General features: G+C 41.0%; 1 protein-coding gene across 1 annotated transcript in view; it reads right to left on the bottom strand.

The window, feature by feature from the left end:
• Nucleotides 1-1,350: 1,350 nt before the first annotated feature.
• prpf19 (pre-mRNA processing factor 19) overlaps nucleotides 1,351-15,652 on the bottom strand; it is a 35,336-nt gene continuing 21,034 nt past the window's right edge. Inside the window, exons 10-16 of the mRNA XM_080746381.1 lie at nucleotides 12,530-12,639; nucleotides 11,277-11,432; nucleotides 10,403-10,472; nucleotides 7,915-8,088; nucleotides 6,773-6,855; nucleotides 5,762-5,867; nucleotides 1,351-4,401 (exon numbers count right to left, since the gene is read on the bottom strand). Of these exons, the coding sequence (XP_080602507.1) occupies nucleotides 4,304-4,401; nucleotides 5,762-5,867; nucleotides 6,773-6,855; nucleotides 7,915-8,088; nucleotides 10,403-10,472; nucleotides 11,277-11,432; nucleotides 12,530-12,639 (797 nt within the window). The 3' untranslated portion in view covers nucleotides 1,351-4,303. The remainder of the gene's footprint in view (nucleotides 4,402-5,761; nucleotides 5,868-6,772; nucleotides 6,856-7,914; nucleotides 8,089-10,402; nucleotides 10,473-11,276; nucleotides 11,433-12,529; nucleotides 12,640-15,652) is intronic.

Genomic DNA, 15,652 nt, shown 5'->3' with positions numbered 1-15,652 from the left:
ATTAGATGCAGGGTTTAGGTGGTTTTGATGCATGCTGTCATTACTGTGTTGTTTAGCTCCCCTGGAACCCCCTAGAGGACCCCTCGGGGGTCCCCCACTCCCCCACTTTAAGAAGCAGTGCACCAAACAGCTGTTAATGTATATTTAGTGGTGCTGTCAAAGTAACATGGATCATATAAATGACATATTGTACAGTAATGGATCATATAAATGACATATTGTACAGTAATGGATCATATAAATGACATATTGTACAGTAATGGATCATATAAATGACATATTGTACAGTAACGTGGATCATATAAATAACATATTGTACAGTAACGTGGATCATATAAATGACATATTGTACAGTAACATGGATCATATAAAGTGTGACATGCTGTAACCTCTCCTTCAGTCAGCGCTCAGTGATGATAAGAGGCTTGTGAATAAATATACATCAGTGGTTCTCAACCAGTGGTCCGGGGACCACCAGGGGTCCTTGAGGGGGTTCCAGGGGGTCCCCAGCTAAATGATGGAGAGTTGGTAACCAAATGGACCCTCATAGATCTGTAACTCTGAGAGCGTAACATGAAACCAAATGGACCCTTAAAGGTTCATTTGGTTTCATGCTAAGCTCTCAATTGCTTGTTAAACTTCTGCATTACTTATTTTACTAGAAGTCTAGACCAGTTCAGGACAAGGACCCCTTAGTTGAGAGAGATGATGCAGGGACCCCTTAGTTGAGAGAGATGATGCAGGGACCCCTTAGTTGAGAGAGATGATGCAGGGACCCCTTAGTTGAGAGAGATGAAGCAGGGACCCCTTAGTTGAGAGAGATGATGCAGGGACCCCTTAGTTGAGAGAGATGAAGCAGGGACCCCTTAGTTGAGAGAGAGATGAAGCAGGGACCCCTTAGTTGAGAGAGAGATGAGGCAGGGACCCCTTAGTTGAGAGAGAGAGATGAAGCAGGGACCCCCACAACCTGTTCATAGATTCCATATAGTTTCATTGTTTGACAGCACAATCATCAGTGTATTTTGGATTCATGTCAATTTGTGTTTTCAGATATTCAACCTCTTGAACCATCAATACTTAATAAACTTCACCTTTCACTCTGTACTTAGTCTGCTCTTTTTCTCCTCTACACCAAAAAGTCACAAAGATTTGGAGGATCCCCTGTAGTAACTCTGAAGACCCCCTAAGGGTCCTGGACCCCCGGTTGAAGACCCCTGGTCTAGACTATTAGAGAATGTAAGAGTTGTTATTTATAGTAATGTACAGTACAGTACTGTAGATCATATACATTACATATTGTACTGTGATTCATAGTTGTTCAGTCAATGAGCAGTGAGCTGGAAGTCCAACGGCTTTACAAAAAGTTATGGTTTTATTGTTTTTTAAAGACCAGGGAAGCAAAAACACAAAAGACAAAGGAATAAGAGAAATATACAATAAAAAGACACAACAGTAAATCAAAAAGTTCAAAGGGATCAAAAAGGCCATGAATTCACATATTGAGAGGAGGGTGAAAGCTGCTCTTATTCACTACAGAGATTACTTTATGCTTTTATGGTCGTTTTATTCCATAACAGTTTCAGGATAAATGAGAAACAACAAAGCCAAGGAGCAGATACTGAAGAGGGCCTACGATTAAAGATACAGTAAGGAACAGTTACAGTAACTGCTACAGTAACAGTTACAATAACAGTTAGTTACAGTAACTGCTACAGTTACAGTAACAGCTACAGTTACAGTAACAGTACGCAACGTTACAAAGAAAAGCACACAGATCAGGATGATGTAATAGAGGGTTATATGGGAATGCCTACTGAATGCATCCCCTCTATAACATTATAGAGGGTTATATGGGAATGCCTACTGAATGCATCCCCTCTATAACATAGAGCAGGGGTCTCAAACTCAATTTACCTTGGGGCCGCTGGAGGCAGTCTGGCTGAGGCTGGGCCGCAGCCTCAGCGCACATGCACGGCACGCGTGCGCAGCGCGTGCACTAATAAAACAAATTAGTGCATGTGCACTAATTTGTTTTATTATTATACTGTAGTTTCATACCAGTTTAACAACTACTGTATCTATCTCCCCATCAAAGAAATTTAAAAATCAATCCTCAATCCTCTCAAATGTATTTTTTCTTTATTTTTTAACACAAAATAAGATGAACAAGGACCCTGGTGTAAACAAGTTGTGTTTAACTTATGGAACATGTACTGTACTGTTAACTGTACTGTATTATTAACTGTTTTGAGGTTCATATAAAACTCGCAGGCCGCACTAACATTAAACTTTCATAATGGTGGGGGCCACAAAATATCGTCTTGCGGGCCGCAAATGGCCCCCGGGCCGCCAGTTTGAGACCCCTGACATAGAGGGTTATATGGGAATGCATACTGAATGCATCCCCTCTAAACATTATTGTTGCCGTCAAGCAGAAAGCTAGCGTCTCCATGGTATTTTCTCCTGGTAAATTAACTAATTAATGCCCATTTCCTCATACCAACAGTGTCACACCACAGTAGCACTATCTGCAGATCTACAAGCTCACAGCTCAGTAGATCTGCTATGTATTTACTATTTACTATTTGAAGTGAAACTGAAAGTGTGTCTCGGTTCTTATAAACACTGAACAACATGTTGACATGGAGTTGAACATCTGACCATGAAACACCAACAGATGATTCATCTTGTCTAAATAAAACTTTTGGACGTCCAGGTTTCCACCTGACAGCAAGGAAAATGAATAGATTTCAAAAAACAAACAAAAATATCACAGCTGCTAACTATAGAAATAGATCTGTGCCCGTTTAAGGTTCAGACAAACAGCCTGGCCATTACGCTCAACAAACTGACGAGAATAAACTTTACCGAGGATATGGATCCCAGATGCAGGAGAAACTCCTGAATGCCTCATATCTGTTGGACCTTTCTTGAACTTTAAACCAACACAGATTGAACACCACTCAGGATTCAAAACAGCAGCCATGACCTGCAAGTGTAATGTAGTGTGGTCGCTGTCTTGAATGCTGGTTGGTGTTTAAGGTTCAGACAAACAGCCTGGTTGGTGTTTAAGGTTCAGACAAACAGCCTGGCCATCACGCACAGCCTGGCCATCATGCACAACAAACAAACGGCAAGATTTTGACCCCCCCCCCCTGACATTAGAACTAAGAAACTATACAAGCAAAGCTCAAGGACTTTCCTTTTTCACCTCTGCTTAATTTTCTTCTTTTGAAAAATAATTTGGACAATTTCTAAACACGTGTCCAGGATTTTGTGGAACCGCCTTCAACCATCGTCTCTCATGTCTCCTCATCTTGTTTATTATTTAACGTTTTATACAGAAAACACCTCGTCTTCACTTCCAGACCAACATGTATTTACTGTACTGTATTTACTGTACTTACTGTAAAACTTACTGTACTGTATTTACTGTACAATATGTATTTACTGTACTGTATTTACTGTACAATATGTATTTACTGTACTGTACTGTATTTACTGTACATGTATTCACTACAGGAGGAACTGTGACTCAGATTTATTTTTTACATTTTTATTTACTGAGATCTTCATCATCATCAAGTCATTCTGTACCTTTTGTTTTGTGATGTGATGTTTCTGGGAACCCCCAAATAATTGTATTTGAACAAGGGACCCCCAAAATAATGGTTCAACTGGGAACCTCTAAAATATTCATATTTTAACTGGGGGACCCCCCCCCCCCCCCCCTCCCCACCCTGACAAGCACTTAGAATTGTAGGAGTTTTGAGGCTTTAGATTTAGTTTGAAACAAAATGCCAGACGCCAGAGGGCCTCTTTAACGCTATTTACACAAATAATCTGTTATGGGGTCTTTTGGGGGTCCCTGGCACACCAGCTGTTCAGATGGGTTCTTAAGGGGGTCCCTGGCACACCTGCCGTTCAGATGGGTTCTTATGGGGGTCCCTGGCACACCAGCTGTTCAGATGGGTTCTTATGGGGGTCTTATGGGGGTCCCTGGCACACCAGCTGTTCAGATGGGGTCTTATGGGGGTCTTATGGAGGTCTGCCTCCACTGTGTTGAAGGTCAGTGAACCAAACATTGTTGTGCAATAAATACATCAAAGGTTTGTGAAGTGAAGACAGAGTTTAGTTCTGTTACACAGCAATCTGTTGAGACAACTGTGGAAAGGACTTGTAGATCAGATATTAAAGTGTTGCAGGACTGCAGGAGGTCTTGTAGATCTACAGGCTGTAGAACTTCAGGCTGCGGTCCATTAGGAGGTCTTGTAGATCAGATATTAGAGGAGGTCTTGTAGATCTACAGGCTGTAGAACTTGAGGCTGCGGTCCATTCCTGCTGAGGACAGGAACTGAGCGTTGTCCCCGAAGGCCACCCCCGTCACCACACCTGTGTGTTCTACACAATGTACACAACACACACACACATTAATATACACACGTGTGTATTCTACAGCAGTGTTTCTCAACCTTTTTTCTGCATGGCCACACTTTTCATGTCCCAAGAATCCATGGTCACACCAACATAATACGGGGTGTAAATATCCTCACTGTCGGGAAGAAACCTTGTATCTCCAAGTTTGTACGTTTCTTCACAAAGTAAAGCCCTGCTTCATCATACAAGGCTGTCGCACAACAGTAGTGAAAACAGCAGATCTACAAGCACACAACGCCTTGCGGTGCGAGGTGTTGTGTGCTTGTAGATCGGCTGTTTTCACTAGTTTAAATCATTTTTAAAATGATAAATACAATACTGGCTTTCAAGCAGTTTCAAGGGGCACGCTTGACCCTTCTCAGGGGCACACCAAAGGTACCCAGGACCAGTGGTTGAGAAACACTGTTCTACACAACGTACACATTAACATTCAGTGAATGATCTGTAAAAGCCAGATTTAAGTTTATCTCAGTTTTCTCCTCACAAAATGTGAGACATGAAACTATTATTCCAGAAGCCAACACTGATATTTTCACTAATTGGTATCACCTGAGGGGACCATAATTTGTTAGTCTCTAGTTTATATTTTACAATACATCCAGGGAGTGGGTGTGCACAGTTTGGCAGCAACCGGGCCAACGGCGCAGCAGATTATCTGGTAACAAATGGACTGATGGACACACAGACGGACAGGGGGCAAAACATAGTCTCAGACATGCCTTTTGGCCTGGTGGAGACAATTACACAATGTGGAATTTGAGTGAAAGAAACCTTCACCATTCTGGAGTTTTTATGTGACTTTCACAATAACATGAATCACATGCATACTGTCCCACTGAGCACGCCGTCTAAAAGTGGTCTAATAGACGTATAGATTTGAACGTTTTTTAGTTGTCTAAACTTAGACTAGACGACTAATAGACTTCTAATAGTCGTCTAAATATAGACAGGTCTACATTTAGTTTCAAATCTATACGTCTATTAGACCACTTTTAGACGGCGTGCTCAGTGGGGTAAATCACATGAATACTGTAAATCACATGAATACTGTAAATCAAATCACATGAATACTGTAAATCAAATCACATGAATACTGTAAATCACATGAATACTGTAAATCAAATCACATGAATACTGTAAATCAAATCACATGAATACTGTAAATCACATGAATACTGTAAATCAAATCACATGAATACTGTAAATCACATGAATACTGTAAATCACATGAATACTGTAAATCACATGAATACTGTAAATCACATGAATAAGGTTATATTTTAACACTGAAGGTATAAATTCTATTTGAAGGTATTTTTCTCACCAGAGAAGTTGAGGACTTCAGACCACTGTTTACAGATGTACACTCTGATGTCAGAGCCTCCTACAGCCAGGTAGGTTCCACTCTGGTCGAATACCAGAGATTTAACCTGAAATATAATTAATATTAATAAATATAATTAATATTAATAAATATGATTATTATAATAAACAGGTAGGTTCCACTCTGGTCGAATACCAGAGATTTAACCTGAAATATAATTAATATTAATAAATATAATTAATGTTAATAAATATGATTATTATAATAAACAGGTAGGTTCCACTCTGATCAAACACCAGAGATTTAACCTGAAATATAATTAATATTAATAAATATGATTATTATATAATAAACAGGTAGGTTCCACTCTGGTCGAATACCAGAGATTTAACCTGAAATATAATTAATATTAATACATATAATTAATATTAATAAATATGATTATTATATAATAAACAGGTAGGTTCCACTCTGGTCGAATACCAGAGATTTAACCTGAAATATAATATTAATAAATATGATTAATATTAATAAATATGATTATTATATAATAAACAGGTAGGTTCCACTCTGGTCGAATACCAGAGATTTAACCTGAAATATAACAACATATTTATTATTAATATGATTATTATAGAATAAACACTGTCAGGTCAAATACCAGAGATTTAACCTGAAATATAATTCATATTAATAAATATGATTATTATTAATAAATATGATTATTATATAATAAACACTGTCAGGTCAAATACCAGAGATTTAACCTGAAATATAATATTAATAAATATGATTATTATATAATAAACACTGTCAGGTAGGTTCCACTCTGGTCGAATACCAGAGATTTAACCTGAAACATAATTAATATTAATAAATATCATTATTATATAACACACACACACACACACACACACACACACACACACACACACACACACACACACACACACACACACACACACACACACAACACAAACACAAACACACACACAGTAATGATGTTTTCACCTCATAGTTGTTGTCCAGAGCGATGGTCTTGAAGTTCTTCAGCTTCCTCAGATCCCACAGCTTCAGACAGCTGTCCTGAGCTCCTGTTATTAAAATAATAAGAATATATTATTAATAATAATCACAACTCTCTCTCTCTGTGTGTGTGTGTGTGTGTGTGTGTGTGTGTGTGTGTGTGTGTGTGTGTGTGTGTGTGTGTGTGTGTGTCTATCGTAGACACTAGACAGACTAAGAGCTGCTGTTCAGTATCAAATGGCTGGTGGAAATAAAAATAATAATTGTGCCTCCAGTATTGCTGTATGGAGTATGAACACCTTGGGAATGTTAATATGAAGTATGAACACCTTGGGAATGTCGTGTGTCTCGTAACGATCAGGTCCAATATTTAGTTCTGTGAGCATGGAGACCTGTAGCAGGGTTCAGGGGTTTAAAGGTTAAAGGTTAAAGGTTACCTGTGGCCAGGTAGTATCCGTTCTCAGAGAAGGCGATGGAGGGGTTAGGTTCAGGGGTCAGGGGGTTAAAGGTTAAAGGTTACCTGTGGCCAGGTAGTATCCGTTCTCAGAGAAGGCGATGGAGGGGTTAGGTTCAGGGGTCAGGGGGTTAAAGGTTAAAGGTTACCTGTAGCCAGGTAGTATCCATTCTCAGAGAAGGCGATGGAGGTCACGGGTCCAGAGGGGTTAGGGTTAAGGTTAGAGTTAGGTTCAGGGTTCAGGGGGTTAAAGGTTACCTGTAGCCAGGTAGTATCCATTCTCAGAGAAGGCGATGGAGGTCACGGGTCCAGAGGGGTTAGGGTTAGGTTCAGGGGTCAGGAGGTTAAAGGTTACCTGTAGCCAGGTAGTATCCGTTCTCAGAGAAGGCGATGGAGGTCACAGGTCCAGAGGGGTTAGGGTTAGGTTCAGGGGTCAGGGGGTTAAAGGTTAAAGGTTACCTGTGGCCAGGTAGTATCCGTTCTCAGAAAAGGCGATGGAGGTCACAGGTCCAGAGGGGTTAGGGTTAGGTTCAGGGGCCAGGGGGTTAAAGGTTACCTGTGGCCAGGTAGTATCCGTTCTCAGAGAAGGCGATGGAGGTCACGGGTCCAGAGGGGTTAGGGTTAAGGTTAGGGTTAGGGTTCAGGGGTCAGGGGGTTAAAGGTTAAAGGTTACCTGTAGCCAGGTAGTATCCGTTCTCAGAGAAGGCGATGGAGGTCACGGGTCCAGAGTGTCCAGGGAAGTTGGCCACGTTGGTCCTTTCTTTCAGATCCCAGATCTTTATCTGAGAGTCGGCCGTTCCTGTTCCGAAGATCAGCCCGTCTGGATGGAACTGAGCGCACGTCAGAGCTGTAAATGATATGTAAATGATATGTTAATTATATGTTAATGAAGATCAGCCCGTCTGGATGGAACTGAGCGCACGTCAGAGCTGAGGGAATATGTAAATGATATGTTAATTATATGTTAACACTTTCCATGCCAGGCCAAAATGGCCCCAAAGTCCCTGTGCCAGGATTTTGTATGTTTTCTTTACTATGCAATGAAGAAAAAAAAAGATTTTTTTTTTAGATTTTTTTCCCCTCAGAGACAGACACAGTTGTTGTGATTCAGTGGCAAAAAGAATTTTGTCAATCAGACAAATGGTTCCAGAGATAGAGCTGAATGAATCAAAAAAAGTGTCCATCCACTAGAATGGACAGATTGTGTGTTTTCTTTACTATGCAATGAAAAGAAAAGATTTTTTTTTTTAGATTTTTCCCCCCACAGAAACAGACACAGTTGTTGTGATTCAGTGGCAAAAAGAATTTTGTCAATCAGACAAATGGTTCCAGAGATAGAGCTGAATGAATCAAAAAAAGTGTCCATCCACTAGAATGGACACACATTTTCTCAATCAGCTAAACGAGGGAGCCAACACGCAAACAGAGAAAAGCATCTCTCTGATCTCAGGTCTTAAAAAAAAAAAAAAAATGAAAAAAAAATTTTTTTTTGGAAAATAATCATTTTTTTATTATATACGTCAAAATACGTCATTGGCACAGACGCATTTTGGCCCATTTACGTCAATCTACGTCTGTGGCATTGAAAGTGTTAATGAAGATCAGCCCGTCTGGATGGAACTGAGCGCACGTCAGAGCTGTAAATGATATGTAAATGATATGTTAATTATATGTTAATTATATGTTAATGAAGATCAGCCCGTCTGGATGGAACTGAGCGCACGTCAGAGCTGTAAATGATATGTAAATGATATGTTAATGATATGTTAATGAAGATCAGCCCGTCTGGATGGAACTGAGTGCACGTCAGAGCTGAGGGAATATGTAAATGATATGTTAATTATATGTTAATGATATGTAAATTATATGTTAATTATATGTTAATGATATGTTAATGAAGATCAGCCCGTCTGGATGGAACTGGGCACACGTCAGAGCTGAGGGAATATGTAAATTATATGTTAATTATATGTTAATGAAGATCAGCCCGTCTGGGTGGAACTGGGCGCACGTCAGAGCTGTAAATGATATGTACATTATATGTTAATTATATGTTAATTATGATAATGAAGATCAGCCCATCTGGGTGGAACTGGGCGCACGTCAGAGCTGGAAGGCATATGCAAATTATATGTTAATTATAATATAATTATGTTAATTATAGGATCATGATATAAAAAAAACACACATGATCAAGCTGAAACCTGCACAGATCTATACTTCATGGCAGGACTGTCTCCAACCTAAAAGCGCACAACTCTTCTCAGCCACTAGCTTGTAGATCTGCTATTTGAGGTGAGTGACTAAAAAAGCTGTTTGGCCTGAAGACCAGGAGACAGACCTGCTACTGTAGGTGTGATGAAGACCTTCTACAGTAGGTGTGATGAAGACCTTCTACTGTAGGTGTGATGAAGACCTTCTACTGTAGGTGTGATGAAGACCTGCTACTGTAGGTGTGATGAAGACCTTCTACTGTAGGTGTGATGAAGACCTTCTACTGTAGGTGTGATGAAGACCTGCTACTGTAGGTGTGATGAAGACCTTCTACAGTAGGTGTGATGAAGACCTTCTACTGTAGGTGTGATGAAGACCTTCTACTGTAGGTGTGATGAAGACCTGCTACTGTAGGTGTGATGAAGACCTTCTACTGTAGGTGTGATGAAGACCTTCTACTGTAGGTGTGATGAAGACCTTCTACTGTAGGTGTGATGAAGACCTGCTACTGTAGGTGTGATGAAGACCTTCTACTGTAGGTGTGATGAAGACCTTCTACTGTAGTCTGATGAAGACCTTCTACTGTAGGTGTGATGAAGACCTTCTACTGTAGGTGTGATGAAGACCTTCTACTGTAGTCTGATGAAGACCTACTGTAGCTCATATTTATAAATTGTGTAAGCCCCACCTTTAAGCAGCTCCTCTTTGAAAACCTTTTTAGTTCATAAATAGACTCCATACGCACCAGATATTAATAATGATAACAGTCATACGTACCACAGATATTAATATAATAATAATAATAATAATAATCATCAAACGTACCACAGATATTAATATAAATATATAATCATCATCATACGTACCACAGATATTAATATAATAATAATAATCATCATCATACGTACCACAGATATTAATATAATAATAATAATCATCATACGTACCACAGGCTCCGCTCTCATCGGTGACTTTGGTCAGAACTTTACCGGTCTGGATGTCAGAGAAGGCCCAGTACTGTAACACACACACACACACACACACACACACACACACACACACACACACACACACACACACACACACACACACACACACACACACACACACACACACACACACACACACACACACACACACACACACACACACACACACACACACACACACACACGAAAAGTTTATTTATGTTAAGTATAAGAATGCATTGTACAAAGGACATAAACAATATCAGTGCAGTCAGATAATTAGGAAAACAGCCAGTAGCCATGTTTCCATAAACTTATTCGAACTAGGGAAGCGAATTATCAGAAATGCATATTAAGACAAAGCGAATTTAGCCCGTTTCCATTTGCGGGTGTCATTCGAATTAGCGACGGTCGCATGGGTTGACAGAGTGCTCATCCTGCAAGTTTCAGCGTCCTCTGGAAGGTGGCTGATCTGCAAGCTCACAACGTGGCGCGGAGACGCGGATACGAGCTGCTGTGAGCTTGTAGACTGGCCACTTTTGGCAAGCAACACCGTGTGATGAGGAAGGGTTAGCGGCTTGAAAACGGGAGGAATTTACACACGGTCGGTGTCACTCCGTGTGTACCAAAAAATGGTTTGTTTTGTGGGCTATAAACGCTATACTATGGACGTTAAGCGGCAGGGGAAAGTGTTAAGTTGGAGGAAGATATGGACCAGAACGTCATAATGTATTCGTATTTATTTTCTGACCCGTTTCCATTCACAAATGCGCATTTAGTTTATTCGATAAAACCTCAAAATCCACCTCCTCCAAGCGGATAAATGTTGAGGACAGTAGATAATTAGTCATACCTGGTCCTCAGATGAGGACAGTAGGTAGTCTCCAGTAGCGTGCAGCGACAGTCCGGTGACTCCAGCCTCGTGGGCTCGGATCACCTGGACACAGTTGCCCCCGGTAACGGACCACACCCTGATGGTGCTGTCTGGGGAGGCGGAGAACACCACCGACTGGAAATAGAAATACACATTACTGTCATGTTTGAACCTTCTCACTGAGGGACATGTCCTTCTCACTGTCCTCTGTCCAAACCATCTCACTGTTCCTGCTCTGTCCAAACCATCTCACTGTCCTCCTCTGTACTCCAAACCATCTCACTATCCTCCTCTGTACATGTCCAAACCATCTCACTGTCCCTCCTCTGTACATGTCCAAACCATCTCACTGTCCCTCCTCTGTACATGTCCAAACCATCTCACTGTCCCTGCTCTGTACAAAACATCTCACTGTCCTCCTCTGTACATGTCCAAACCATCTCACTGTCCTCCTCTGTACGTGTACAAACCATCTCACTGTCCCTCCTCTGTACATGTCCAAACCATCTCACTGTCCTCCTCTGTACGTGTACAAACCATCTCACTGTCCTTCCTCTGTAGTCTGTACATGTCCAAACCATCTCACTATCCTCCTCTGTACATGTCCAAACCATCTCACTGTCCTCCTCTGTACATGTCCAAACCATCTCACTGTCCTCCTCTGTACAAACCATCTCACTATCCTCCTCTGTACATGTCCAAACCATCTCACTGTCCTCCTCTGTACATGTCCAAACCATCTCACTGTCCTCCTCTGTACAAACCATCTCACTATCCTCCTCTGTACATGTCCAAACCATCTCACTGTCCTCCTCTGTACATGTCCAAACCATCTCACTGTCCTCCTCTGTACATGTCCAAACCATCTCACTGTCCCTCCTCTGTACATGTCCAAACCATCTCACTATCCCTCCTCTGTACATGTACAAACCATCTCACTATCCTCCTCTGTACATGTCCAAACCATCTCACTATCCTCCTCTGTACATGTCCAAACCATCTCACTATCCTCCTCTGTACATGTCCAAACCATCTCACTGTCCCTCCTCTGTACATGTCCAAACCATCTCAGTCTGGCCTCTCTGGCTTCATCTCCAAAACATCTGACATGCGCCGTCCTCAGTGCGACTGTCTCTAAAGCGTTCATTAGCTGGGATGGATGGTAGATCATAAATAATACTACTACTAATAATAACACTAACCTAGGATAGATAGATAGATGACTGACTAACCTGAGAGGGATGATAGATGACGGAGGTGACCTTCTTGGTGTGACCCTTCAGAGTGGCAACAATCTGCTCATCACTCTTATCAAACACCACCACGTTCTTATCAGCGCCACCTGTAGGAGCACAAGAGAACTGCGTCATTTATGAAGATACATTCTGACAACAGAAACACCAACACCCTCCTCACACCAGCACTGTTTATAACAGAAACACTTTGTGTTGTTAAGACTCTAAACGCTCTGTACAGCAGAATATTTTCCAGAATATTTAACCCAATTTCCAAGACTATATAACAATAATTCAGCTCAATAACAGGTCGCTTATTTACTCCTATGCGCAATGCCCAAAGACAGGTAGTGTATGCCAGTGGTTCTCAACCTTTTCAGGCTGTGACCCCCGAAATAATGAACTGGGAACTGGGAACCCCAGCACCCTGGTGAGCACTAAGAGTTGAGGAATTTTGTATAACACGGTTTATTTATTGTGAAAATAGCAGATCTACATGCTCTCCCTCTAATATTTGACAATTTGGCCAATGTTTAATTTGTCATTTCAGAGGTATACATTTTTTCCAGGACCTTCCAGGACCCTCGATCAATTTCAAAACTTTTCCAGTACTGGAAAAATATTTCGAGGAATTTCATGACCGTGGGAACCCGGTCTGTATGACCGCCAGGTCCTGATGTGTGGGTGGTGAGACAGTGTGAAAGGAGTCTCCTCACATTAACTAGTAACACAATGTGTATAAAATACATGACATGGTTCTGATGTGTGGGTGGTGAGACAGCGTGAAAGGAGTCTCCTCACATTAACTAGTAACACAATGTGTATAAAATACATGACATGGTTCTGATGTGTGGGTGGTGAGACAGTGTGAAAGGAGTCTCCACACAAACTACTGATGTGTGGGTGGTGAGACAGTGTGAAAGGAGTCTCCACACATAAACTAGTAACACAATGTGTATAAAATACATGACATGGTTCTGATGTGTGGGTGGTGAGACAGCGTGAAAGGAGTCTCCACACATAAACTAGTAACACAATGTGTATAAAATACATGACATGGTTCTGATGTGTGGGTGGTGAGACAGTGTGAAAGGAGTCTCCTCACATTAACTAGTAACACAATGTGTATAAAATACATGACATGGTTCTGATGTGTGGGTGGTGAGACAGTGTGAAAGGAGTCTCCACACATAAACTAGTAACACAATGTGTATAAAATACATGACATGGTTCTGATGTGTGGGTGGTGAGACAGTGTGAAAGGAGCCTCCACACATAAACTAGTAACACAATGTGTATAAAATACATGACATGGTTCTGATGTGTGGGTGGTGAGACAGTGTGAAAGGAGTCTCCACACAAACTACTGATGTGTGGGTGGTGAGACAGTGTGAAAGGAGTCTCCACACATAAACTAGTAACACAATGTGTATAAAATACATGACATGGTTCTGATGTGTGGGTGGTGAGACAGTGTGAAAGGAGTCTCCACACAAACTACTGATGTGTGGGTGGTGAGACAGTGTGAAAGGAGTCTCCACACATAAACTAGTAACACAATGTGTATAAAATACATGACATGGTTCTGATGTGTGGGTGGTGAGACAGCGTGAAAGGAGTCTCCACACATAAACTAGTAACACAATGTGTATAAAATACATGACATGGTTCTGATGTGTGGGTGGTGAGACAGTGTGAAAGGAGTCTCCTCACATTAACTAGTAACACAATGTGTATAAAATACATGACATGGTTCTGATGTGTGGGTGGTGAGACAGTGTGAAAGGAGTCTCCACACATAAACTAGTAACACAATGTGTATAAAATACATGACATGGTTCTGATGTGTGGGTGGTGAGACAGTGTGAAAGGAGCCTCCACACATAAACTAGTAACACAATGTGTATAAAATACATGACATGGTTCTGATGTGTGGGTGGTGAGACAGTGTGAAAGGAGTCTCCACACATAAACTACTGATGTGTGGGTGGTGAGACAGCGTGAAAGGAGTCTCCACACATAAACTAGTAACACAATGTGTATAAAATACATGACATGGTTCTGATGTGTGGGTGGTGAGACAGTGTGAAAGGAGTCTCCACACATAAACTAGTAACACAATGTGTATAAAATACATGACATGGTTCTGATGTGTGGGTGGTGAACCAGTGTGAAAGGAGTTTCCACACATAAACTAGTAACACAATGTGTATAAAATACATGACATGGTTCTGATGTGTGGGTGGTGAACCAGTGTGAAAGGAGTCTCCACACATAAACTAGTAACACAATGTGTATAAAATACATGACATGGTTCTGATGTGTGGGTGGTGAGACAGTGTGAAAGGAGTCTCCACACATAAACTAGTAACACAATGTGTATAAAATACATGACATGGTTCTGATGTGTGGGTGGTGAGACAGTGTGAAAGGAGTCTCCACACATAAACTAGTAACACAATGTGTATAAAATACATGACATGGTTCTGATGTGTGGGTGGTGAACCAGTGTGAAAGGAGTCTCCACACATAAACTAGTAACACAATGTGTATAAAATACATGACATGGTTCTGATGTGTGGGTGGTGAGACAGCGTGAAAGGAGTCTCCTCACATTAACTAGTAACACAATGTGTATAAAATACATGACATGGTTCTGATGTGTGGGTGGTGAGACAGTGTGAAAGGAGTCTCCACACATAAACTAGTAACACAATGTGTATAAAATACATGACATGGTTCTGATGTGTGGGTGGTGAGACAGTGTGAAAGGAGTCTCCACACATAAACTAGTAACACAATGTGTATAAAATACATGACATGGTTCTGATGTGTGGGTGGTGAACCAGTGTGAAAGGAGTCTCCACACATAAACTAGTAACACAATGTGTATAAAATACATGACATGGTTCTGATGTGTGGGTGGTGAGACAGTGTGAAAGGAGTCTCCTCACATAAACTAGTAACACAATGTGTATAAAATACATGACATGGTTCTGATGTGTGGGTGGTGAGACAGCGTGAAAGGAGTCTCCACACATAAACTAGTAACACAATGTGTATAAAATACATGACATGGTTCTGATGTGTGGGTGGTGAGACAGTGTGAAAGGAGTCTCC

The sequence above is a fragment of the Nannobrachium achirus genome (assembly GCF_963921795.1).
Source record: "Nannobrachium achirus genome assembly, chromosome: 17".
Lineage (NCBI taxonomy): Eukaryota > Metazoa > Chordata > Actinopteri > Myctophiformes > Myctophidae > Nannobrachium > Nannobrachium achirus.
This window is presented reverse-complemented; position numbering and strand designations above follow the sequence as displayed.